Source organism: Coturnix japonica, chromosome 2 (genome assembly GCF_054131305.1).
Source record: "Coturnix japonica strain WE chromosome 2, WE-NBRP24, whole genome shotgun sequence".
NCBI lineage: Eukaryota > Metazoa > Chordata > Aves > Galliformes > Phasianidae > Coturnix > Coturnix japonica.
In genome coordinates this window covers 75,617,159-75,641,969 of record NC_140664.1, presented here as the reverse complement: position 1 = coordinate 75,641,969, position 24,811 = coordinate 75,617,159, and the positions used below count along the sequence as shown (strand labels likewise).

Sequence of the window (24,811 nt, the reverse complement as noted above, 5' to 3'; positions counted from 1 at the left end):
CATGACAATGTTTCTCATTAAAAATATTTAAATGCTTCATTATTTGAAACTCACTGAAACATCGATCACTTTCCACAACATAAATCAACAGGAGCTGACTTTCATCAGTACCCATCTGTCAATACAGCACTGACTTAAGTCCTAAATGAAAGGTTTTCTGGTTACTGGTTTCTGATCCCAAAATACCTACATGCATTAGCAGGCAGAATTTACAAATAAGGCTAATCTAACATCCTTTCTCCTTAATGAAGGAAGAACTTCTTTACAGAAAGGGTAGTTAGGTACTGGAATAGGCTCCCCAGGGAGGTGGTTGAATCGCCATCCCTGGATGTGTTTAAGAGCCATTTGGATGTGGTACTTAGGGTATTGATTTAGTGGAGGGTTTTTAGAGTTAGGGTACTGGTTAGGCTGCAGTTGGACTTCATGATCTTCAAGGTCTTTTCCAACCTGGGTATTCTATGATTCTATGAAATACACAGAGAGCAGCATCTTTCTATGGAAATAAAAAACAGCCAAAAAGTGACTGCTGATCTGAAGCCTGACAGCATTATTCATGGATGAACCACACTTACAAGTGTTCTGCTGAATCCACATCCAGGTGCTTCTCTTTTCCATTGGTTATACTGTGATCGATGACTATCGTTTCAGTGTTTGCTAAACAAAATCCATTTGATCGCATGATTTCTGTCATAAAAAGAAAGAAAAACAAGGTGAGAGTCCAATAAACAGAAAGATGGAAATAACTGCACATTAGACACAGTTGATAAGATTGTGAAAAGGGATGTGCATGTAACACTGAACAGCTGTACAGGAAAGAAATTTGTTTCACAGCTTCATACACCTACAGATTGCCAGTGCTTAGGCAATCTTATTCACATCATCAATTCCTGATACTGAGCATTTAAAGCAAGGCCTGGTTTCAGTCCCATTAATGCCAGTGGCAAAATAAGCATCACTTTTAGCAGGATGGGAGCCCATCTGTATAGTTGTGTTCTACCATTTCTCATAATTGAGTTTTTCCTGGACAGATTTCCAAGGCTTGCACAAGTTAAGCAAGATATATACATATATATATAACAGCCATGACTCATATTGAGCCAGCATTGTGCTGCAGAATACAATTTATACCATAAATTCAAATTCAACATTCATCAATGAGGAGGTGCTTCCTCTCCTCCCCATCACTCATCACTCCGTACAGAACCATGCGATGGGCAGTTTGTTTTTTCACAGAACACACAATTTGTGTGTCTGCTTTTTTGAGCCTGTAAGCCATGCAGAAAGTTGCAGTATGACCAACAAGAAAACCACAGTCTTTCCTACTGTCCTTGTCATGACTTAAAGTTACAGTATTTTATTGCAGTGCAAACTGCTTTGTTAGCATTTACTGCCATCTACTGACAACACTGACAGTCTCCAAAACCATTCCCAGTGTGCAATACTCAGTGAGGCAAGCGTCATTTTATCATCAGACTTCCACCTCACGTTCTACAAATGTGTTTTCAGCAAGCAGTTAAATGATGAAACAGACCACCACATGGTGCTTCTAAGTAGCTGCGTAGGTCTTACTCCGCTCTCCCTCCAATTAAGCAGGTATGATTCGGCTACTAAAATCAATTCAGTTCACTTTAAAACAAAACATGTTATTGATCTACTAACATGGTTTCCCCAGCTCTTCTACACGCAGGCTGGCAGGAGGCTTCCCTTTACTGCTAGCCCCTGCCTTTCAGTCAGACACCCTCACTGTGAATTTAGATTCCTCCTGATCCTCTTCTCTCTGTTGTATCCACCACACACTGACATCCATCGATGCGGGATGAATGTTTCTGGAGACCAACCAGGGGACGTGAGCACAGTGTGGTGGTGGGTGGTACATTTCAGCAGCGGTGACACTGGGTCACTTTTGCAGACGTTTACAAGTGCAGCATGCAGGCTCTTGTTCACTGCTGATGAAAATGCAGAGCTATTGTGCTCTGTATCTGTTGTAATTTCCGCTGAATTAAGTAGGAGACACTACTTTCAGAGTCACCTATGTACTGTTGGATCCTTCATTTCATAACAAGCAGGTGCAAGGACTCACTTTGCAGCCCTTGCTCTCTCAAGGCAGCAACATATTTCGGACAGAAACCAGTGAATATGCTCTCAGGATTCAGTACTGAAAACATTTCTGGGTGCTCAGAAGCAAAGCATGTAAACCACATCCAACCTTTGGAGGATGACTAATGTCAGGAAACACACACACAAAAAATTTCACCTTCGATTTCTACATCAGCTCAAGACGTTATCCAAAGCTCCCTACTCACAACTAGAACATTAAACACACTTGTTGGCTCCCACTTCTTGGGCTCAAGGAGCCAGACCTGCACCATCCCCTTTGCAGTATGGCCCCTAGGGCTCTGCCAGACAAACACCATTCTGTGCTGCACTGCAGCCTGTGCTCAGGGGATCTATGAGAAGGCACCAGACTGGCTGGCAAAACCACATTTTTTGCTTAGGCACTGTGTTAGGCGGTACATCTCAAAACAGTTATTGGTGGGCTCCTAAGTGATTTACCATTTAACTAAAAGAATATTTAATCCATGACTAATTTTGCTTAGTACTAGAGCTCAGGACCAGAAACAAAAATAGAAGTCTGCCCTGTTTATGAGATCAATCCTTAAGACACGCACTGTCTACAACTTTAGCATGTTTGACACGCTGCCTAGTCATTAATCAAAGTACTGTTAGTACCTATGAAAGTTGATGCATTTCATACTAAAGATCTTATGCACCTCAGAGGACTATGCAGTATTTTACTCTTATTTCACTCAACAAAATAAGCCCTTTTGGCGATACTAAAACTGCCACCTCACTGGATAGCTTACAGACTGCAAGCTCCTAAGGAGAAATCTACATCCCCCACTAAGCTCACAGGAAACTTTTCAACAGAGAAATACAAATCCATACACACCAAATGTCTGTACACCTTTTAACAACAGACAGTAGCAGATCCTGTGGGGGTGGGCTGAAAGGATGGGCAAGCATAGAATGAAACTGCTCTCCAGTTTATCTTCCAGCAGACTGTGGATTAAAAACTCACTGTTGTGTCCATCTGTGAAAGTTCTCAACGTACTCTTCCTCCATTTGCTTAATTCCTTTGGAGTTATTTATACTTTCAGTTCCATGATATCCTATGACAATGATTTCACTCCCTAGCCAAGCTCAGGATGGAAAGAGCAGAATATTTAACCTTTATTTTGTTTGTTTAGAGCCTATTATCTGCCAGCTTTACTGGATAACTGATGTTCTTGTTTGGTGAAAAGTACAGGATAATCAAACCTCCTCCCACTCACAGTTTTGTAGGCTTCCATCATAATCCTACTGTTATCTCTTTTCAAAGTTGCAGTGTAGTTCTTTGACCTTTTTCTTGGAGAAGCTGCTTAATGACTTTAATCCCTATCCTTTATTTGTGCGTTTTAAGATTTATTTCCTGTCTGAGGTAGAGAGAATTGCACACACTGTGTTCAAGGTGCAGTGTTTCTCCTTCCTTAATCCTATTTAATATTCTCACTGCTGCTTTTGCTGGCTGCTTGGAGAAAGAACAAAGAAAACAGCAAATAAAGTATAATTTTCATTCTTTAATTCTCGAGACGACTGCTGGAAGCAAACAACTCTTACCTGATATTTTAACTGGACTTTGAAAGCTTGGCTGAATTTTATGGACATTGTCATTCTTCAGAACTTGGTCCAAAGGAGATCTCTCAAAGAATGTGAGGACTACTTCGGATCTTGAATACTTAAATAGAGAAAAAGAAAGAGACATTCACTTTTATTGCCAACACTTTGTTTTGTTTCTCCTCTCCCTTTCCGCCCTTTCCTAGTACAACAGAAAGGCTTATTACAAGTATCTGCCTGGAGACATCGTTACATGGTTCTGGCACTCAGCACTTCTCCAAGATATACAGTGGATTGTTGCTTCTTTTACGTTTTGGCACAGACCATCACTTTCTAATCTGCATGCAAGTGTGTGTCATCATCAAGGAGGAGTCAAGCTGGGCTAAGTGTGGAACTTGGCTAACTCACCTTCCATGGCATATTTATTATAGTCTTCAGAAGCTTTTCCACTTCATTAAGTCTGGCTTCTATATCATGGGCTTCTTTTATTGTGATGAGCCCTAGAAACAAAGTAAACAGATCATGGGCATAGGCTTCATACAGATTTTCACATGTACACACACTTCAGCAGCCAGAAGCAGCAGTTCAAGAAGATGTAGAAAGAACTCAAATATTACGCCTTCCAGAAATAAGACTCTAACCCACACTGATGATAAAATGTGTACCCAAACAAAGGCGGATGTAGTTACACAGTCTCAGGCCCAACACAAGTTCAGCTGTTTACAATCACATTTAGGGGCTTGCAAGACAAGCAGAAGTAGAACCACCTACACCCTTACCCAGTTTTGCTACACAGCATTGCCAGCAACGATAATCAAAATGCTGTTTTCTGCTTCCCAGAACTATGATTCATCCCTTTTCTGTCAATAAAAAGCAGAAGAAAACCTAAGAAAGCCAAAAAACACAACCCACAGATCAGAGGAAAAGACAAAACACAAACTAAACAAAAGGCCTCGAGAGCAGACATGTATTTCTCTGAATGTGAATCCCAATGATAAGTCCACAGAAGATTTCTCAGCACCATGTTCTTCAAGTGCAAAACCACTGCTTGGATTTTTGGGTGTTTTTTTTTAATTAGAGAATTATCACAGAACTACAGAAAAGACTGACATGGAATTTTGTGAAGAAGAATGGGAAAAAAAGAGAAAACCAAGCCAAAAGTAGGCATCTGCAAAGCAGTCTGTGAGAAGTCACCTCAATGTACTAAAATTGTAAGTGCTAAACTTGTCTAAGTGCAGTCTCCCATGTGCGCAACCATTCCAATTTAAAAGATGAAGGTACAAAAAGAGCTGTCAAACCCACACAGTCTGGGGCCAACGTTCAAAGGCTGTTTCTGCCTGCATCAGCCCATGTTGTGTTACCGGTGTGATGTGACCACATACAAATCTTCCAGACAAAAGCATGACTTTGGAGCTGCCAGCTCTCCTCAAATTACAGCTCCGAATAAAACAAAATTGTCTCCGGAGCAGCCAGGCTTACTTGATGGTTGTCACACAAAATAATAAGTCTTTCTATTGCTCGACATCCCTCATTTTGCATTTTTTCCTTTATGTCAGCTTCACTGCCACCACAGCGTGCTCTCTGCTCTGAGAGTAAGACAGGCCTAGAAGCACAGCAGCGGTGTATCCTGATCCGGCTGGTGTACACCACAGCCAAGTAGCTTTGCATGGAGACTCTCTGAAAGGCTGTAAACACAAATTAACTCATCTGCATGGGTCCACAGACTGTGTGTTTGCTGGGTTGTACTCGATGCCTCAGCCCGGACCTGCAGATCAGCACATTTCATCTTCCTAACTGCTGGGTGCGTGCAGGCCTGGGCGGCTCCATGTTGCCCCATCTGCAAATGTGAGCCCGTCCCACATCAGATGGAAAGGAAAAATATCCACCCCACCAACAACAGTTGGTGCTGTGTACTCCGAGGAAAAGCAGCCAAGCAGTTGGGATTTTCTCTCATCAGTAATAAAGAGAGGCATCTGCAGCTCTGCTCAGCCTTGCTAAGATCCAGCAAGAGAAGCCAGGCTGGCCCACAGCCCGCAGCACCTCCACAGCTCACCCCAGGGGAGGGCTTCACAGCTCTCTGCCTTCACTAGGAAATCCAGCCCCACATACTTCTCACTCGGGCTGCTGGAGAGGCACCCGGCACACAAACCCACTGGGAAACTGGTATGGAATGTTCTAACATCCAACACAGCAACCACTGTTTCCTATTGAAGCTTTTACTAACATCAAAACCAAAAGGCGGACAGCGTAGGAGGGAGAGTAGATGATACATCTGCAGGGACAGATGCCTGTATATGTTCTGAATGGCTGTGGATGTGCAGCTCTGGGGTGCAAAGCTGCTGACCCAATGTGGTCAGCTGCAGGGAACTGAGCTTGCTGGGGAACAGCCTTCCTCTGTGGCAGCCCAAACATACTGAAACCACTTGACTGCCTATATATATGCTGAGCCCTGTAATTTCTTCTGCAAGAGCTGCAGAGATTGTAAGGCTCTCATTTATCGCCAGTCTAAAAGGCTCTGTTTTTAAGAGTTAGCAGATGTGCCAGAGATTTTCAACTCACTGTGGGCTGTGATCCCACAACACAAGGAACTGCTTACAGCCCAGTATCTGCACTGCCCTCAGCCAGATGCTGCATGCACAAGCACTGGGAGGAGTGGAGCCCAGTTCCTCTCCTCGCTTCTTTCCAGCCCTCCTTACTGCTTGCTGTCACAAGCCCCAACACAAATGTGCCACAGTGTCCTAAGGTGAGTGCTCTGGGTTTGCTGTTCATACACTGGCCAGATACGGCAGTCTACAACCCCTCGTGAGAGGAGTGGATGGGCAGGGCTGATCTCTGCTCTCTGCTGACAGTGACAGAACTCAAGGGAATGGCATGGGGCTCCATCAGGGGAGGGTCAGGCCCTGGAACAGCCTCCCCATGGAAGTAAACTGCTGGAGTTCAAGGAGCATTAGGACAATGCTCTAAGACATATGGTTTGAATGTTAGGTGGTGCTTTGTGGAGCCAAGAGTTGGACTCGCTGATCCTTATGGATCTTTTCCAACTCAGGATATTCTGTGATTCCATGACCTGTATGGCAGCCACAGAGCATCCTGAAGCCTCTGTTTCTGTCTCTGCCTACAGAGCAGAAGTTTGTGCCTATATTTCCATCTTTCTGAGTGCCTTTCTTCAGGCAGTTCAGCCTAAAATAAAAGAGAAGACGCTAATAAAGCAGTCAGTAGCCTGGAACCAGTTGTGCTTTCTTCCACTTGTTCAGTATGCCACGGAGCTATGCTCAAAGCTGGGAAATCTCTCAGTGAGGTCATGATGAAATGCTGTTCTCATGCCTTTCCCTCTGCCCTGGCTGCTGCCTGACTGCTAATTGAAAACATGTGCAAACTCCTCCCAGGAAAACTTTGCTCTCTGTCTTGTTACCCATACTGTGCTTAGACAATTAACTATCATTTCAAGTGATTTAAATACTATAAACACCTGTGTTTATAGGGCTTGAGGTAAACAGGAGCCACGCTGGCTGTATTTTCTTTATTTATTTTACTACAAAGCTGTCTGCCAAATATGAGAAATCCCTAGGATTTTTTTTTCACCCTGCACACAAGGGAGCCCATATGCTGGGTCAAGGGAGGGACAACACAGGCACATCGTGTGACCAAGAGTGGCACTTGCCCATACCTGGGATATTTGTTTCAGCAGTGTTCTGCTGTGTACAAAGCTCCTGCAACCAGCGACCTAATGTGAGGGGAGGAGACGCTCCCTTTGACAACTTCTCTGCCCCATTCCTGACCAAGAGCCCTGAGCAGAGTCCTTAGGACAGGATGAACAGGATTTGCCCACAATTTGAGACCATGCAGACGTAGTAACTTCACACATAGCAACACAGCTGTGGAAAAACACAGCACAAACAGCAGCATGGGCCTGCAGCATCTTTCCTGCTCTGGGACCCTGGTGCCAGAGCAGCTGCAGGAGCCTTGCAGATCAGGCAAGCAGCTGTGTCCCTGGCATGCTCCATCATGGTGTGGGAGAGAGGCCCAGAGCTGAGAAGCAGGAAACGAGCTCAGCAGATGAGGAGCATGACCTGGGAGCCAGTTAGTGATGTCAGCATCCAGCCTTGACAGCCTATCCTACTGCTGCCCTATGAGCCACCAAGTCTGCAGCTAATGACATGCTGACAACCACTTCTAACACACCACACAGCTTGTAATGAGACTGTGATGTAGGCCTGATGGCTGATGCCCTCGATGAGCAACTCGTCTCAGGAGTCCTTTAGGGCCTTCCAAGGAAGAATGAATCCATTCTTAAATCAAGTATGTCTCATAAATCACTGCTTGGTGATGACTCAAAATCATCTGTTTTTTTCTGGAGAGGTGTTGTTATGTACAAGCTGCTATGGGTGCATGACCTCAAACTGTGGGCAAAGCCTTTTTCTCCAGTCTGAAGGACTCCCCTTGAGACTTTTGGTCAGAAGAACAAAGAATATCCAAGAGATCTCTGGCTTTCTCGAAATTAGTTATAGAATCACAGAAACATAGAATCATTATAAGGTTGGAAAAGACCTCTAAGATCACCTGGTGTCTTGAACAGATGACTGCTACTCTGGTCTCTCTCCTGACCAGACTGTATGGCTTTAACATGAGATATACCTCTTTTCCCCACTTGCAGTATTCATTAATACAACAGTGCTTAATCTTTTTTACCTTTTACCCTCATTACTTCTTCTTTCCCTCAGATATGTTCATACACTCATGTATATGCAAACAGAGCCATGTTCCAGGATGAGGACAGAGCAGGAAGGTCCCAGCCATGAGAACGTATATGCTATCACAAAATGATATACAATGGAAGGGATTTCAGGCCATCAGCTGGTCCAGTTCTCCATTCAAAGGAGGGTCAGAGCAAGCTACCAAGAGCCATGTTCAGTCGACTTCTGGTTATATAAATGCTTCTAGAAGGACAAGGGGTTATTCAGAGGCCAAAAAAATAAAAATCCACCAGAAAAGATAGGAAAGATTGCTTCACACAAAATTTCTTCAGTTATCCTGCAGAAATTACACCACAGGAATCCATTCAGTCCAGAGATGTGATAAGATCCAGAGAAGGGCAGATAATTAGAGGCAATGAGGGATACCGGAGCTCCAATTACAAGAGACCAGGATACCACTTTTCTTTTCTCTGTGGGTGATTTATACTGTCTTCTAGGGCATCTGATTCCCATCACGTGGAATAAGATCCCAGAGCTGTGGCTGTTGTTTTGTCAGGCAGAACTTGTAGCTCCTTGCTGATGCCTCTTCCTTAATTCTACTGCACTCCTCACTTGGGGAAGATGCATTTGTTCCTTCCCACACAAGAAAATCCATCCACCTCATGCATATGACAAGCCACTGCAGCCCCTAGAGCGGTTACAAAGGGTGTGCTGTTAATACAGTATCACTGGCATGGTACATCTTGGTGGCATTACTCTGGTAGCAGAGAAAAAGACACAATGGAGCTGAAAGGAGGGATGCAGGAGGATGGATGTTAGGAGTTTGAAGATACTGAAATCAATCTGTTAGACACAAAAAGGCGGAGAACTTTCACAACCCTGAATGCTCTTAGCTCTAGCACAAGCTACTGCTTCCTTGACAGACCACACAGAGCAGATGTAAAAACACGGATGGCACAGAGTACAGCTCAAACTGTCCCAGTGACATCACCCAGAGCTGTAGCTGTGGCCATCTGAGAGCCCTGGCACACTCCTCAGTTAAAGCTGAACAGCACAGGCCTCCAGCTGCTGGACATTCCATGCAGTTATTAGAGATGGGGAAAATGCACCTCCCAGTGACAGATCTCAGTGCATAGCCCTTCCCCACAGAGCTCTCACCTTGACGCCTGATGAGCCATAAGAAACGAGATGTCAAAGAAGCACAAGATAAAAGTGAACAGTCATTAGGCAGTCAATGCCTAATGAAAAATGCAAGCTCCTACAGCCACTTTCAGTGCTGGTTTCTTATCAGGTGAGACCTGTCATCAGAAAACAACCTCATTTCCATTCTTCCCCTCCGAAATCCCCCCATACACATATTGCCTCGGTCCACCACAAAAAGGCAACTTGTGCACAGCTTTATAACACGGCAAGCTTCGTTTATCTCCATCATTACCCATGAACCATGAAATTCAGCTAATAAAAAACCAACCCCAGAAGCTCCAAACTCAATTTCAGTCTCACAGCACTGCTAGAGTCTGATAACCCAGAGCAGCATCCTTTGTCTGCCAGACAGACTCTGCGAGCAAGCCTCACTAATGAACTGTTGACAATGTCAACAATGGGAAGAGCACAATAGATGCAGTGTATTTATCTGCATTGTCACAGCACCCAAACAGCTGCTGTCTGTGGAAAGCACTATGCTGCTTCTGTGGAGTTCCCTTTCTGCATAAATCATGCTCCCAGATGGCCCTGTAAACAACAACAGCATAATGCAGCATATAGAAGACAGTAAGCTATGAATACAGCATTCACAGCAAAACGTACAGGAAAACATGATGTTCTCAGACACAAGGCCTTTAGGCTGCAGCCCTGCAGGATTTCCCAAGCACTTCCTGGCTCAAGGCTTCCTGGTGGTGCAGAAAAGAGACAGAGCTCAGCATCAGCCACCAGGAAGGGCTGCCCAGGGGCTGCTGAGGGATTGGAGGGAGTTGCTGTGTGCTACGAGCATGCTGCACACAAAGCTTCCATAGGAAGGCTACTCTGCAGCTGAACAGATTTTATGGTTGGACAAAGGTTTGTTTTGCCAGCATTGCAGACGATAAGAGAAAAGCTCTGAGGAGATAAACCCTGGTAGCAACGATCAGGTGAGGAGAAGAGAACCAAAAGGTCTGGACTTGATGATCCTTACGGGCCTCTTCCAACTTGGGATACTGATTCTGTGATTCTGAATTCTATGCCTGCGCTGAGGTTGGGGCCAGATGTATGACTGCATTGAAGCTCCATCAGGCTTTAGTATAAACCTTCTCCGAGAATACTCGGAAGTAATATTTAGAGAAAACAGAAGGTTAGAAATAAAGAGCTATTTCCCAGACTAAAACTTCACTTCCAGCACCTATTGGGACTATTGGGTCTGTTTTAACTACTACAAAATCATTGATTTTGACTCAGCTTTCCAAGTTCCCAGAGCTGTCTTCCTCATAAAGAAATTTAAGTACAAAAGCAGTTCCCTCTGCATACAGAAACAGACAGACCAGTGGCATTAAGAGTAAACCAGTCCATGTTTTTCTGTGATCTTCTTTTGTGCACTTGCCTGGAGGATGGGAAGGGCACATTTCAGACACAAATCAGATACCAGCAGTGAATCATACTCAGTCACACTGCAGGTAGGCACTTACTAGGACCTGTTTACTGGCTCCTCAGTAGGATGCCTTGAGTTGGCCTTCAGCATCACAACACACTCCAGATGCAGGCGTGGAGTGCACTTTGCCACATGGTGTTGTCAGTTCTTAAAGGTGTGTCACAACCCCCAGGGCCTCCTCTCCCCTCCTACTAAGGGGCAGATAAGGCAACAGAGGGGGCAGAATGTCATGCCTCCCATTCCCTCCTCTGCAAGCACCCACACATCCAAGGAACTGAGGAGGGAGGGCACAATGGTAACAACCGGCTCCTGCTGACACTGCTGACACTTCAAAAATAATCATCTTTCTTTGTAAAGAAGTTAGAAAGGTGAAAAAGCTCAGCCTTGCACTCCTCTTATCCCTCACATGCAGCATACTGTGGCCTGACCCAGCTGTAGGATAATTCTGGCTCTTTTAATTCTCCTTAAGTAAATCTGTAGGAGTATTGGACTCCTTCAACTCAATGCAAATTTGGTTTGCAACATGTTACCACTTCCTCCAGATAAAAGGCACAGCTAACAATCACATTCCTTCAGGAAGATAAACATACACATAAACACATTTCTTATGCATATACACGATGTATGTATGCATAAGATGTATATATGAAAATACACACACAGATGTACATGACTGAATGCTCACACACGGGATTGTGCTTTCACCAGGTGTCTTTGCTGTGTTAAATATACTGAGCTTTGCTGCAGGCAGCAGGTCCTCTGCCTTCAAAGAGGACATGAAGAACCTATGCATATTCCTGAGGTTTTCTAAGGGCCACCTATGCATCATGCAGTGTGTGCTCACAGCCAGGCATCAGCAACATTTAGCCATATGGGACTCTTATTCGGGTTCAATATTAGGAATTCTTCTCAGAAAAAGTGGTGAGGCACTGGAATAGGCTGCTCTGGGAGGTGGTGGAGTCACTGTCCCTGGAAGTCTTTAAGAAAAGAGTAGATGCAGCACTTTGGGACATGGGTTAGTGAGCAATAATGGTGGCAGGTAGACAGGTGGACTGGATGATCTCAGAAGCCTTTTCCAACCTCAATGATTGCATGGTTCTATGGTTCTGTGTCCCAGCATCGTGTAGTTAAACAGGATGTGGGCAGTCACTTCAGAACACAAGCACACTCAGCAAAGTCATTTTCCTTAGCACAGGAGCAGCTTCATTTCAAGGAGTATTACTGAAATTGTGAAGCATGCAGAGACTGCTGAGAAGCCACTCCTGACTGTACTCTGACTCTGCTGCAGAGAGAACCCCCACCACCTCTCCAGGCTGAATAGATTACTATCTGCTTCTATTAGCTTCCCATTTTTCAAACCCTGGCTTTGCTCACTGCAGATCCTACCGGGGACCGCTCCCTAGGGAAAGGTGGGTGAAGGTTGCCGGCTCCGAGTCTTAGGAAGGAATAGAAGATGTTTCCTCTTTCATAATTTGCAAAAGCAAAGTTTGGAGGCGAAAAGGGCTACGGGCTGCCTGGGCAGGCAACAGCGGGGACTGAACCCCAGCCCCGGCCGCCTGCAGAGGGCAGCCGGCACCGCAGCGCCGCCGGGGCGATGTCGCCGCCTCGGGATGCGCCGGAACCCGGCACGGAGCGGGGTCCGCTCTGCCCCATTCAATCCCCGATGCTTGGGGTGCCGCAGCCCCCGGACGGCGAGGGGCGAGACTCGGTGGAGAGCTTCCCCAGCTTCTCCCCGAGGAAATCGTACATCGGATACCGGCTTTTCCCCTCTCCCGTTCAGCCGAACTACCCGGCCGGCTGGGGAGACTGGAAAAGCGCACATGGATCTACAAGATAGATGCTCCGCGCCGCCCGACGCGCTTGTAATAATTCATTGCAAAGCAAAGCGTTGTCATCGAAAATACTCCCCCAACGTCAAACGCATTAAAAGCGGCCCCAAAGCGGCGGACGGCTCCCCGACCCTCCCGAGCGCTGTTCGCAGCCCCGGGCTGCGTCACCTCCTTCGGAAACCAAAAGGGAGAAGGAGCGCGGCGCGGACTGCTCTGCAATCCTGGCTTCGCACAAAGTTATGCGAGGAATTGCGCTCGCTCCCACCACTGCCAAGCGACGCAGCCTCTTTTCTCTTTCTTTCTTTCTTTTTTTTTCTTCCCCCGGTCCCCGTGGCAAACAACAAGCGGAGGCTGCCCGCCGCAGCCCTTCTCCCTTCACCCCGGAGGCACTGAGAGGCAGGGAACTAACGCCCGCAGAATCCATAATAATAATAAAAACGGCGCATTGGGAATCAACGGCCCGGGAGGAGTTTCCGACCGCGAAAGGCCGCCTCCCCGTCGCGCCCCGTCCCGTCCCGTCCCGCCGCTCGCCCCCTGCCCTCCCCGGGGACACCCGCCCGCCCCGCCCGGTGGAGGTAGCGGGGAGAAGCGATTCCGTTCCCGGACCTTGGAGCAAAGGGGAGCGGGAGAGCTCGGGCCGATCCTCGGGGAAGGAGTCGAGGAGGCGCTTGAAGAGGCGGCCCAGGTCGGAATAGCTGCGGTGCAGGTAGAGGATGTTGCGGTCCGACCACTCGGTGCGGATCTCGTAGAACTCCTCCTCGTCGCCCCGCCGGCTGATGATGAGTCGCCGGATGCCGTTCACCCAGCAGCCCCGCACGTACATGTTCACCAGCGAAGTGCCCTCGAACACGGCCGAGGCCATCCCGCCGCCGGCGGAGGGCGAAGCGAAGCGCCCCGCCCGCCGCCGCCGAGTTAAGGGGAGGAGGAGGAAGAGGAGGAGGAGGAGGACGGGGGGTGCCACTCGGCGCACCCCCCGGGGCGGGGGAGCGGGGCGGCCCGGCCCCTTCTGCTCCCCCCCTCCCCTCCCGCTGCGGGCGGGCGGAGAGCCGGGGGGGGGACACCCTGCACCCCGGCTCCCCTCAGCCCTCCTCCCCGCCCGCCCCTCCGCCCGCAGCTCAGCGGATCCTCCTCTTCCTTCTCGGGACGGTTTCGCAGACGCCACAGACATGACGAGGAATTTTTTTCCCCTCCCAGTGACCCTACAAGTTTCTTTCCCTCTCTTCTTTTTTTTTTTTAAACTTCCAGCCCGGCCGCTGAGGAAGGAAGCGGGTTAATACGCAGCGCACACCGCCTCCGGCTGCTGCCTGCCGCGCTGTCAGCGCCCAGCACCGCCCCACGGCAGCCCCAGTGCCTGGGGGGAACGGGAAGATGGCACCTCCGGGGATAGGGAGTGCGCCGACGAGGGGGAAAAGCGGGACACAGAGAGTAAGCTGAGGGGCTGCGGGTGTAGACGTGGATGAAGGCACAGCCAATGACAGCGTGTGGTGTGGTGGGATGAGTGGTCCGGGATGGGGCCTCTGTAGCCTCCACTGGGAGCATCGTTTGGGAGAGGGGTTTGGGCATCAGTTCCTGGGCTCCTGCCATGACCCAGGGAAGGGAAGGCTCTACCTTTATCAGTATCGTTTTTATCAGTGATGCAGACCATGGGATGGAGTGTCCCCTCGGCAAGTTTGTGGGTAACACCAAGCTGAGTAGTGCAGTTGGTATGACAGCAGCAAGGGATGCCATTCCAAGGGATCTGAAGAAGCTCAAAAGGTGGGCCCGAGTGGACCTAGTGAGTTTCCATAAGGCCAAGTGCAAGATATTACACCTGGGCTGGGGCCATCTCGGATTGTTTGACAGAGTGAATGGAGTTTGGTCTTTATGGTTAACCAATTCCAAACCTACAAGTGCAGTTATGTCCCACTCTCCCTATTCAAATGCATGATTGTGTATTTCCTACAGTTCTGTGTAATAAAATTGGTCTTACTTCCATTTGAAGCACAATCAGATGTAACGAATGCATGCAGTGAAGCCCTTCCAGAGGCACACACACACCTGATTCCTGCAGCCTCACTCTGCAGCACCTGCAGCCATTTCTTTCATAAAACCCAAAGCTGTAAAACCAGGACTTGAGATGTTGAAGCAGATGCTGGGGAGCTCAGAGTCTCCAGACTGTTCTCACTGTGGTTAGGATGGGCCTTGAGCGGTCCTACAAAGCCTAACAAAGGGAACAACCTGGGGCACAGGCTCTCCCCCAGTGCAGTGCATTGCATGGCACAGGCCCACCCACTTCACCCTGGCTCACAACAGAAGGGTTCCCACAGCCCCATTGGGCTCGACATCCTATGTGCAGTGGACGCTGACCACTTGGAATATGCAATACAGCTTTGCAGGAAAGGAACTACTACAAACCTTTGTCCTGCAGGAGGATCCTGACACAGTTCATTTTTTTATTTCACTAGGAGAGTGGTTAGGCCCTGGAACAGGCTGCCCAGGGAGGTTGTGGATGCCCCGTCCTTGGAGGTGTTCAAGACTAGGTTGGACGGGGCCCTGGGCAACCTGATCTAGTAAATGTGTATGTTTGGTGGCCCTGCCAGGCAGGGGGGTTGGAACTACATGATCCTTGAGGTCCCTTCCAACCCGGGTCATTCTGTGATTCAGTGATTTTGTTTGGGATGGGCTTTTCTAAGCTCTCCTCTTACTCCAGTACTAGGTGGTCTCCCCAGCTCTTTTGTGCAAAAACAACATGAGAAAATAAAACGCCTTCTCTTCTGAGAGTTGCTGTGGAAACCTGAAATAACCACAGATCTGAAAGAAGTGGAGCTAATAGGAAGAGAGTTGCAAGGCTTGTTGGAGTTCACAATGCATCTGGACAACACTCTCAGGCATGTGGTCTGATTTTTGGGTGGTCCTGTGCAGAGGCAGGAGTTGGACTTGAAGATCCTTATGAGTCTCTTCCATCCTGGGATATTCTACAATTGTATGAAGGTCAAACCCCTTTTTAAAAAGATGTCAGCCTTGAGTTGCTTCTAACTACACACTTGGCTTCTGCTTGCTCCTACTGGCATTTTTTGCTTTTGCAATGGAATGAACATTACCATCGTAGCTGTCCCACAGGCATATGCAGCCCTGCAGACCTCCGAGGCTCCCAGCACCTCACAGAGCTCTGGCTGCAGCTGGGTTCAGCAGGGCTTTGCCTAGGAGTCCTCCACTTCTGCTGGGTAGTCCAAGCATGGGATGGCTGGTTCTGTTTTTCCCTTTCAGTCTGACTGGTGCCACCCTTCCAACTCTATTATCCAGCAAAAGCTCGTTGTGCTTGAACATGAAAAATGAGCCTGCACCACAGTTTTTCCCTCTAAAGGACCTGAAGTTGACATAGTGATACCAGATCCTGATTGTTAAGAATATGAAAAGTAGACATATCCCTATATTTGGTGCTCACCTCAAGTAGCAGGACACATATACTTATGTCCTCTCATCTAGCTGCTACATGTAGCACTGTAATGGGTGCCTGCCACTAAGCCTGGGCACAGCTGCCCTTTGTAAAGGTTGGCTTAGTAATAACAGCCTGTGACTGCATGGCTCTGTTAAAATTTTATTGCAAAATGCTCAAACACAGAAAAGCAACGCTTGCATGAGAATAGCAGCCTGCTGAGGAGGAAGGCAGCCCTCACACGATTTTTTGCACCGCAGAAAATGGATGAGCAGTGAGGATGGGCAGTCGCGAGGGACATGGACATCTTGCAGATGAAAGTATCTTTTATTATCAGCACCTTCTATTGTGGCTATACTAATTGTATCTGTCATGCACTTTCAAAAGTACATAGAGGGCATTCATTTGCATTTGACTGGTTTTTCATATGTATGCAGCATGGGCAGAGGCACTGCGCAGCAGCTGCTCTTTAGCAGAAAATAAGGAACACGTATTTGGGTTGCTATTTTCCATATTTAAATTTGGAGACAGAAGTAATTAGTGGCAATTGCACCTGAGAGAATAAAGATGCTGGCTGAGTATGTGTTTTATCCCCTTGCCTTTTTGTGATCATATTGTTTTGCTGGAACCATAAAATACCACAGGGATGCAAGCATTCTCCTAAGCACTTATTATCTTCATTTCTACCTAGGAATTCTTCAGTCTTGCATTCAGTTTCACAAACTAGTAATCATTCATTTAAAATGCATGTAGAATACACACCACACGCTGCTCATCAAGCAAGGTGACCCAGGCCCTTTGAAGATTGATCTGACTACAAATTCACCCAAGTCTTCAACTGATGCAGCAAGACTGCCTGAATTTGAGTGACAAATCATGGGGTTTAAGAAGCCTAGGAGCAGGTAACTTCCTTCTCATGCTGTGAACTATTGCTAGAAACACAACTGAATATGAACAAATAGGTGGTTCTAAACTCGCTGTGTCCTGTGGCATCTGCTAGCCCTGTCTTTTCAGGCTTCTTTATCCGTGCAGTGGTAATGTCAGGGATATTTGCCTCACTCTCACATACAAACATGCTATGAAGACTTCTGAAAGCCATCCCCAGTCGGCCTCCTGGGCTGCAGGTGCACACTGCTAACTCATATCCAACTTTTTTTGTCTCCAAGTCCTCCTCCACAGGGCTATTCTCAATGCGTTCTTCTCCCAGACCATACACACGTCTGGGATTGCCTCAACACCCTTTCCTGTGCACAGGTTTGCCAGGAGATGTAGGTGAACACTGCAGCACGGTGGCATGGAGCAGGAAGAAGGAGCTGGGGCAGAGAGGGAAGGTGTTTCCTTCAGCTGACACCGCCACCAAAACCCATCCCTTTGGTTCATGCACTGGAAATAGTCTGAGAAAGGCAGGAGGAGAGGTAATGCCTTCCTTGGGGCGGGGGGGGGAAGAAGATTTCTGGTTGTTCAAGTCTTCCCTTGCTCAAGGAAGCTGACTTTCTACACTCTTGTAAATAAGCAAAAATTGTACTCAGGTTCCTGGCTCTGTTAATAATTTCTCTTTCTAACGGGAACAAGCGTTCAGGATTCAAACATTTCAGCAAGCTGCTTAACAACTCAAAGAGCAGGAGCACTTCCCACACCTGGAGTCACCAAACAGATCTTGCCTGGCAAATTTGTAAAATCGTTCCTGCTATGAGAACATGACCTGGCCTCAGCAGCAAATGAAGTCACATTTCCAGCCTCCGATCTGAGCAGAGAACAGAGCTGATGTGAAGACATTCAGCTCATTTTGCTCTGTTGCCAGCGCAGTACTAGAACAAATAGAATACCATTCCTCTTGCTCAACAATACCAAAAATCATTTGGAAAGCAAGAAGAGCTTTATCCACATAGATACACAATAAAAAGAAGACAGTGAGATTTGAAGAGCAGCCCATGCCTCTGTAATACCTGCAGGCAATGGGGAGTGGGCCACCTTTTTACTTTCTCCTACTACGTGCAACTTTTCTGTTTGGGTTTCATTTGTTTTCTACTTTAACAAGCAATGCAATGGCAAAGCAGCTCCTGATGTTTTAGTCTTTAGTTCACATGACAAGATCATCTGAACACCACTGGTGAGATTAAATGAGCTCCTGAGTGAAATATCCTTTCATGCTCCTGTGGGGCCATTAGGCTGTGCAAGGCTTGAGCACGCAGCCAGAGCACTGCCAGGACTCTGTATTCTCACTTTGTTCTTCTCTCTCCCCCAGGCTGATTCTATGAAGTACTGAGCCCTCCTGGAGCTTAACAGGACTTTAAAAAGTGCTCAATACTCTTCCAGCTTTGGCTACCTCATAATATGGCCTTTAATGTATGCACAGCCTATTTTTAGAATCTATAACATGTTTTCTGGGTAAAACACTGCTTGAAAGACCCCCTCCTCTCCCTCTGAGTTGACATTGAATTTGATTTAATAGAAGAGCCTGAAATTCTTTCCATTAAAAAGTGTATTATAAATGCTCAGGGAGCTGTAACTGCAGTTGAAAGCTAGGTATATTCCTGCCAAAGGGTAAACTAGCTTCATCTAACAGGAGAATAGCTCTAGTGGAACAATTTACCCTTTATGAGCCTTTTTCCTAGAGACAACATAGAAAGTATGTCTTCACTGCACTTACAGCAGAGCAGAATGAATTAAATACACCTGCAGGTTACTGGGAAAAAAAAACAACAACAAAAAAACCACCAAACACTGGCATAAAAATATGCAAGACAAAATTTATCTGCATTTTCAGACTCCTCGCCTACTGCAGTCAACCAAGAGGGCAATAAAAGTCCACAGCGCTGGGATTTGGTATGGCTTGTAATGATCCCGTGTATGGCCTAAGACTGCACATTTGTATTGCACATCGAAACAGAAAGCCTTAAAGTGCTCAGCAATGACAAGCATTATAACTCTGAGTCTGCAGAAGGGGAGACAGAGCCCCAGAGCAGAGAGAGCAGCCTGCCTATGCCTGCAGAAAGAGGCTGTCCCAGAGGTTGAAATATTTGCAGCACTTGGCACATGGACTTGTATATGGCCTTTAGAGAACATACTGTTTTGCAGGGAAAAAATAAATAAATCACATATTTCCATTAGACCTATAAATGCAAAAGTGAACAATGCTATGAAGTTGTGGCTTTTCCTTTAAAATCATGGCACTCCAAAGTTCTTCCGTGCTTTTCCTCTTTATTTTTGTGAAATATCATCCAGCCTGAAGACAGTAGGCTGAGCATAATAACTTCAAGCTGGGCATTTTTTTTTTGCTACTGTTGTTAGCAACTGGAACAATTTCTTCCTTTGCTCTCCCCGCACCACCCTAGCAGAAGCAACTGGCTTTGTTTTAGATGCTGACAACTCTGTCTGTATCCCAAGCAGTGACAAATCTCACTGAAAACATACCAGCCATCCAGCTGAACTGCAGTACCCTGCTCTTGAACTTAACTTTAAGGGCACATAATTTTAAGGGCTTTAGCTATGTGAATGTGGAGCCCTTCAACACCTGCTCATGGCAAGAAGTTCTCAATGAATAAGATACATACGGAAGCTGCAGCAGAAAGAATGCCAGATATGAAAGAAATGTAGGATTGGACCCTGAGCCTGATGAACAGGTATTACTAAATTGCATTCATTCACATAGCTGCATCCATAAGTTACAGCTCATCAGTGTTTGCTGCTACAAACGCTCCGAGTCAAAACAAGCGTGAGTGATTGGATGTGCCTACACAGCATAACTAGAGATGTAAACAGTGGCTGCCATTGCAGAAACTGGAGCAATATGCTAAGTAATTACCTGAGTTATTTCAGTCCAGCTACATTCTGTATCATTAGCGTAATTGAATTCAAGCCCGTCATACCTTTGGTAGTTCAGTCTGTAACAACAACTTGTTCAATTTTTACGATATTTTCTCTATAGTCAGGGTGGCCCACACTCTCCCCCACTTTCCATTGTCTAAGCCACAATGGAAAGGCCCATTAATGAAAACAAGGTTAATTATGCTTTATTCAGAATGGCTTCAGAGGGGATCCCTGCTAAAAAACAGCAGAGTGGGAAGTCTACACACTTTGTTCCATCCTGCCTTAAAAATGAAGCAAAACCTCACAATGAATGTCTCTTATTTATGTTTCTGAGTTCTTTTCATGCTTAATGTGTCTATGTGAATGTACCAAATACAAATGAAGCTTGAATAACACACAACCATTTTTTCCTTTATTTTCCTATATTCCTCAGCATTCTATTTTTCAAAGTCTTCCCAAGAGCAAGAAATAAACAATTTCCCTACCCCCTTCTTTGTTTCTCCTCCGCTTATTCAGGAAAGAGCTTGTAGTGAATCTGTTAGGACCATTGTGCGGTATTCATCAGTGTAACTTAACTCATGTGTGAACTGAGGCTCTTCTCTATGACAAAAGATATTTCAGTATTACTAGGGTACTGATTAGGCTGTGGTTGGACTTGATGATCTTCAAGGTCTTTTCCAACCTGGGTAATTCTATGGTTCTATGATTTCCCCATATGATAACTACTTTCCCTAAAGCCCTGTTATTATTTGTTAAATTATAAAGGCCAGAATACCTTGAACATATGTATGGTTCATGTATACACTATGCATAGTGACAAAGGTCATGTAAGTTAGCATAGCACCTCTTAATGAAAAAAAGACAAGATACAATGGACAGCTCTCCTTATTCTCAATACTGTAAGGCTGAGAAAGCACCTACAGAGCTTTTGTCTTTGCATAGGCCAGTGATAATTTCTTCCTTAAAAGATAAATTCAGTAACTTCAGCCAAGGGTTGACTCTCTACTAAACACCGTGAAGCCACAAAGGAACATGAAAAATGACACAAAAGATATGCAACGGTTTCAGTAGAAATGATTGCTGGAAAAACAACTTCTATGCATGCTAACAGCCTTTGGGCTCCAAGCAGAAAAATACATACTGTTTCAACAGTAATGGTATTTTGTTTGTTTTACTTGGATGAAAGAGGGTTGCAATGACAGTGTAAGTTGTTCTCATACTCATAGAATATGCTGAGTTGGGAAGGAATCCACAAAAATCATTGAATCCAACTCCCAGCTCCACACAGCACCACCCAAAATGAAAACCCACAATTCAAGTATACAGCTCATTTGCTAATCCCACTATAAACCAGCTTAAGTTTCAAACAAGGTCAAGTTCAAATGATACCAGCTAAAATATCTACAGAACCCTCATGTTTCAGCACACAGCGCTGTCACGTCCCAGAACCTACACGCACTGTAACATGGTGCACCAACCCAACTCATTCCATGAGACAGGAGGGACTTTACAAAAGTACAAGACCTTGATTACTGCTGCAGGCAGAGCCTATGCTAATGTAGTACTGTACTGCAAGATTACTGCATTATTATATATACATTACTAATGTATATTTTCTTCAGGCCACCCCGGTATACTTTATCCCTAGTCATCACTACACGAGCCTGATGCAGTCCTTTATCCAGGACCATCTATCACTTTTGTTGCTTCAGTGAAACTAGTACAAATAGAACAGAAACAAACAAATTACAATTAATTGTATTCAAAGTTTGCAGTTATGCATGCAATCACTGATGCCAGAAAACAGCTGGTACATAAGCCAGTTCAAGGAGCAGAGGTTTTAATGGCAATAGTTCAAAAGAATGTGACTTCAGAAATCTGAATGTGTAATATAATGAGAAAGCAAAGAATTGTGTAATGCAGACATCTAATGGGAAATGCATATTGTTACACGGATACTAAGGAGAATAAATAACTAACCAAAGAAGAAACTGGAAACGCCTAGAGATAAAAGCAAAAGGTTTTATGAAAAATTGTGTTAGGGAATTCATGAATGAAGGCTGACAGCTTTTCTTAACTTCAGTTCAGGGACTAAGAGTAAAAGATTTTCCTCAGCCTCTGTAGATGGGATTCTCTACGCAAACAGAAATTCACTGCTGCAGGAGCGCCATCTTGGTTCTGCCACCCCAGAGCCTAGCTTGATCAGTAACACTCAATGATGTAATTATATAAGTAAAGAGATAGGATAATACAGTCCGACCTTAACGTAAATACGACACTAATTGCATCTACTGGCTAGTTTGCTGTTCCAGCAGGCTCTCTTCAGTTGCTGCCTGGAAAAAAACTAAGACTTATTTTTCTCCTATCACTTAGTTTTCTCAGTTGTCTAATTTCCCACTTGCCCAATCCAAGCACAGGTGACAAAAACTACCCAAACTGGTTACATGTAGCCGCTACACAAGGACTCACAACTTTTCTATTTTAATCTTCAGTGAACACCCTTACACTAGTTCTTACCTTACTTCATGATGATCACTACACATAGGCCTATTAAAAAGGTTGAGATAAAATAAGAGGATATACAATTAGCTAACGTTTCTTCTCCAAATGAGATGTATATTCCACTACTAAGTGCAGTTTTCCTTGAATTGAATATTTCTGGAAATCCATTTGATAGTGTGGATTCCAAGCACAAGTTTTGCTTCAAAAAAGGAAAACAGCTTTATGAGACTACGCTTTCTTCACCTTTCAATTGCTTTCCCACAGCAATTGTGATCCCAACAACACAATGCTGCCTGCAAAGTGAAACAATCACAAACAAAACAACCTGAAAATAATAGCACAGTTAGCATTACAGGAATACTATTTGTTTACAGTGTACCAAATGCAAAGCAAGATTTTTTTTTAGTTTCTGCAAGAATGGTCTAATCATTCAGCTTGCAAGAGTGCATGGGAATAAAGAGGGAAACAGTCTTCGTGAGGACTAAACATCTTCTTTAGCATTATAGGTATTAATTTGCCTTCAGAACAGGAAGGCTCTCTGCATCTGAGTATTTTGGAGTGATGTCATTACAGAAACACAGCTTCATCAGTACACATCTTCAGGGAGCTCTGACTGCACCAATGTACAGGCATGTGTCAGCACAGTTAAACACAGGTGCCATGTGGAAGTAGGCAGACAATCAGAGATTTACAGCTAAATACTTCGATGGGGGCACAACTTAGGCTTTCTTTTCCTTCCTAGAAAGAAGACTAGGGAGGATCTATGAAGACACAGGCATCTGCATGGATGAAAAAGAGATGAAGATCCTGATAAGATCCACAGGGAATAAGACAAGTCTATAGCTTCAAAAGCACAGCAGCTTTCTTGCCTTTACTGCTGTGCAGAAAAAAAAAGAAAAAAAAAATAAATCAATGCCCGGGCTCTGCATCCTCCTACCCTGAAAGGAAGCAAGAAACACAAAGGCAAAACAGCCTAAGTAACAGCCATCTGCTTGGGGAGAGCTGTCTGTGGCTCGATTTGCAATACGTGATGGACTGAAGCAAGCATGTCCTTCTGGCAGGTGGGGTGGCCACAGGCTTTTGTTCTTGCCTTGGCTGGGCTCACAACGCTACCTTCCTTTGAGCTAGAAGTTGAACAGCTTCTCTCTTCTGAGTGGCTTGATTCCCACTGAGTGCCAAAAAAACTCCAAACACCTGTCCCCAAAGTTGTTAGGAGCGTAAGTATTTTGTATATAGCAGCTAAGTAAAACAAGGGAAACTCTTTTGACTTCCTCTCCTCCCCAGCTTTCATTTTAAAAAAGCGTGTGTGGGGGCAGAGTTTCAACTGCCTCTTAATTGTTCCTCAGCTTCCTTTCAAAAGATACAAACTAAATCCCAGGAAACTTGTCATTCCCTGTCTGAGGCAGAGCTCAGGAGAACAATAGATGGCTACAATCAATGGCTCTGTAGCAAGGACCTGTTAAAATATAAGTTTGCGTTGCTACCCACTACTGAATAGCTCTAATGGAGCTCTACTGAAGCTTTTAGTACATTTCTGCTCTAAGTGTTGTGCGTTGAAAGTCACTAACTAATTTATCTTTTAGCTTTTCTGATGGTTGCTAGGCAGAACTATCCCCTTCTAAAATAAATAAATAAAAATGGATGGAATATAAAGGTCACCAAAGAAATTTACCACAGTACAACAAAATCACGACAGTCTAGTTAACACAGAAGTGCTCATTTTTTCCCAAAGCCATCATTTCTCACCTTCATTTCAATTTCAAAGACTGATGATGCCATAACGCCTAAGATGGTGAAACAGATTGGCCCTTGAGTCATTAGTTACTCTTCATATCCTTTTCAACCCTATCTCACTAATTCAACTTGATTAGATTAGCGGTTTCTTTTGGTGTGAGCCCCAAACTTGTTTATCTTGAAGCACTAAAAGTAGTTTCCCAAAGCCATATCTGCTATCCAAATGGGTTGTGATATTCCCAGAAAAACAACAACCCTTCCTTGCTTCCGGAAGCAATGACAGAGTTGTTGAGTTGAACAGCTTGGCAGATGGAGCCTGCACAGCTCACCCTTCATGTGTTTGCCACTGCCAGGCAGAAACCTCATCACAGGACTGAGGGAAACAAATATCAGACTACAAAGCAGGATCTATTTTCTATGAAGTTGCCACTGTCTTGTGCTTGCTTTCCACCACTGACAAAACACAAAACTATTTTAATAAGTAATTTAATGCAAGTTGCTTGAATATATCTGAAAAGATAATCACCATAAAGATCTCCCTATTCAAATCTTG

The 24,811-nt window shown here is 45.3% G+C and overlaps 1 protein-coding gene and 1 long non-coding RNA gene across 3 annotated transcripts in view; one reads left to right on the top strand and one right to left on the bottom strand.

The window, feature by feature from the left end:
* Window positions 1–24,811, bottom strand: part of PXDC1 (PX domain containing 1) — a 95,795-nt gene that overhangs the window by 5,669 nt on the left and 65,315 nt on the right. The window contains exons 1-4 of one of the 2 annotated variants that reach the window (XM_085540279.1): window positions 13,404–13,683; window positions 4,063–4,154; window positions 3,658–3,775; window positions 573–684 (exon numbers count right to left, since the gene is read on the bottom strand). In XM_085540279.1, coding sequence (XP_085396405.1) covers window positions 573–684; window positions 3,658–3,775; window positions 4,063–4,154; window positions 13,404–13,659 — 578 coding nt within the window. In that variant the 5' untranslated portion in view covers window positions 13,660–13,683. Of the gene's footprint in view, window positions 1–572; window positions 685–3,657; window positions 3,776–4,062; window positions 4,155–13,403; window positions 13,684–24,811 lie in introns of those variants that run through there. The other variant, XM_085540280.1, reaches the window with a different exon arrangement.
* LOC146761961 (uncharacterized) lies at window positions 13,796–14,783 on the top strand. The gene is made up of 2 exons (XR_014943580.1): window positions 13,796–14,222; window positions 14,430–14,783. It is a non-coding gene; the product is annotated as an uncharacterized LOC146761961 (long non-coding RNA).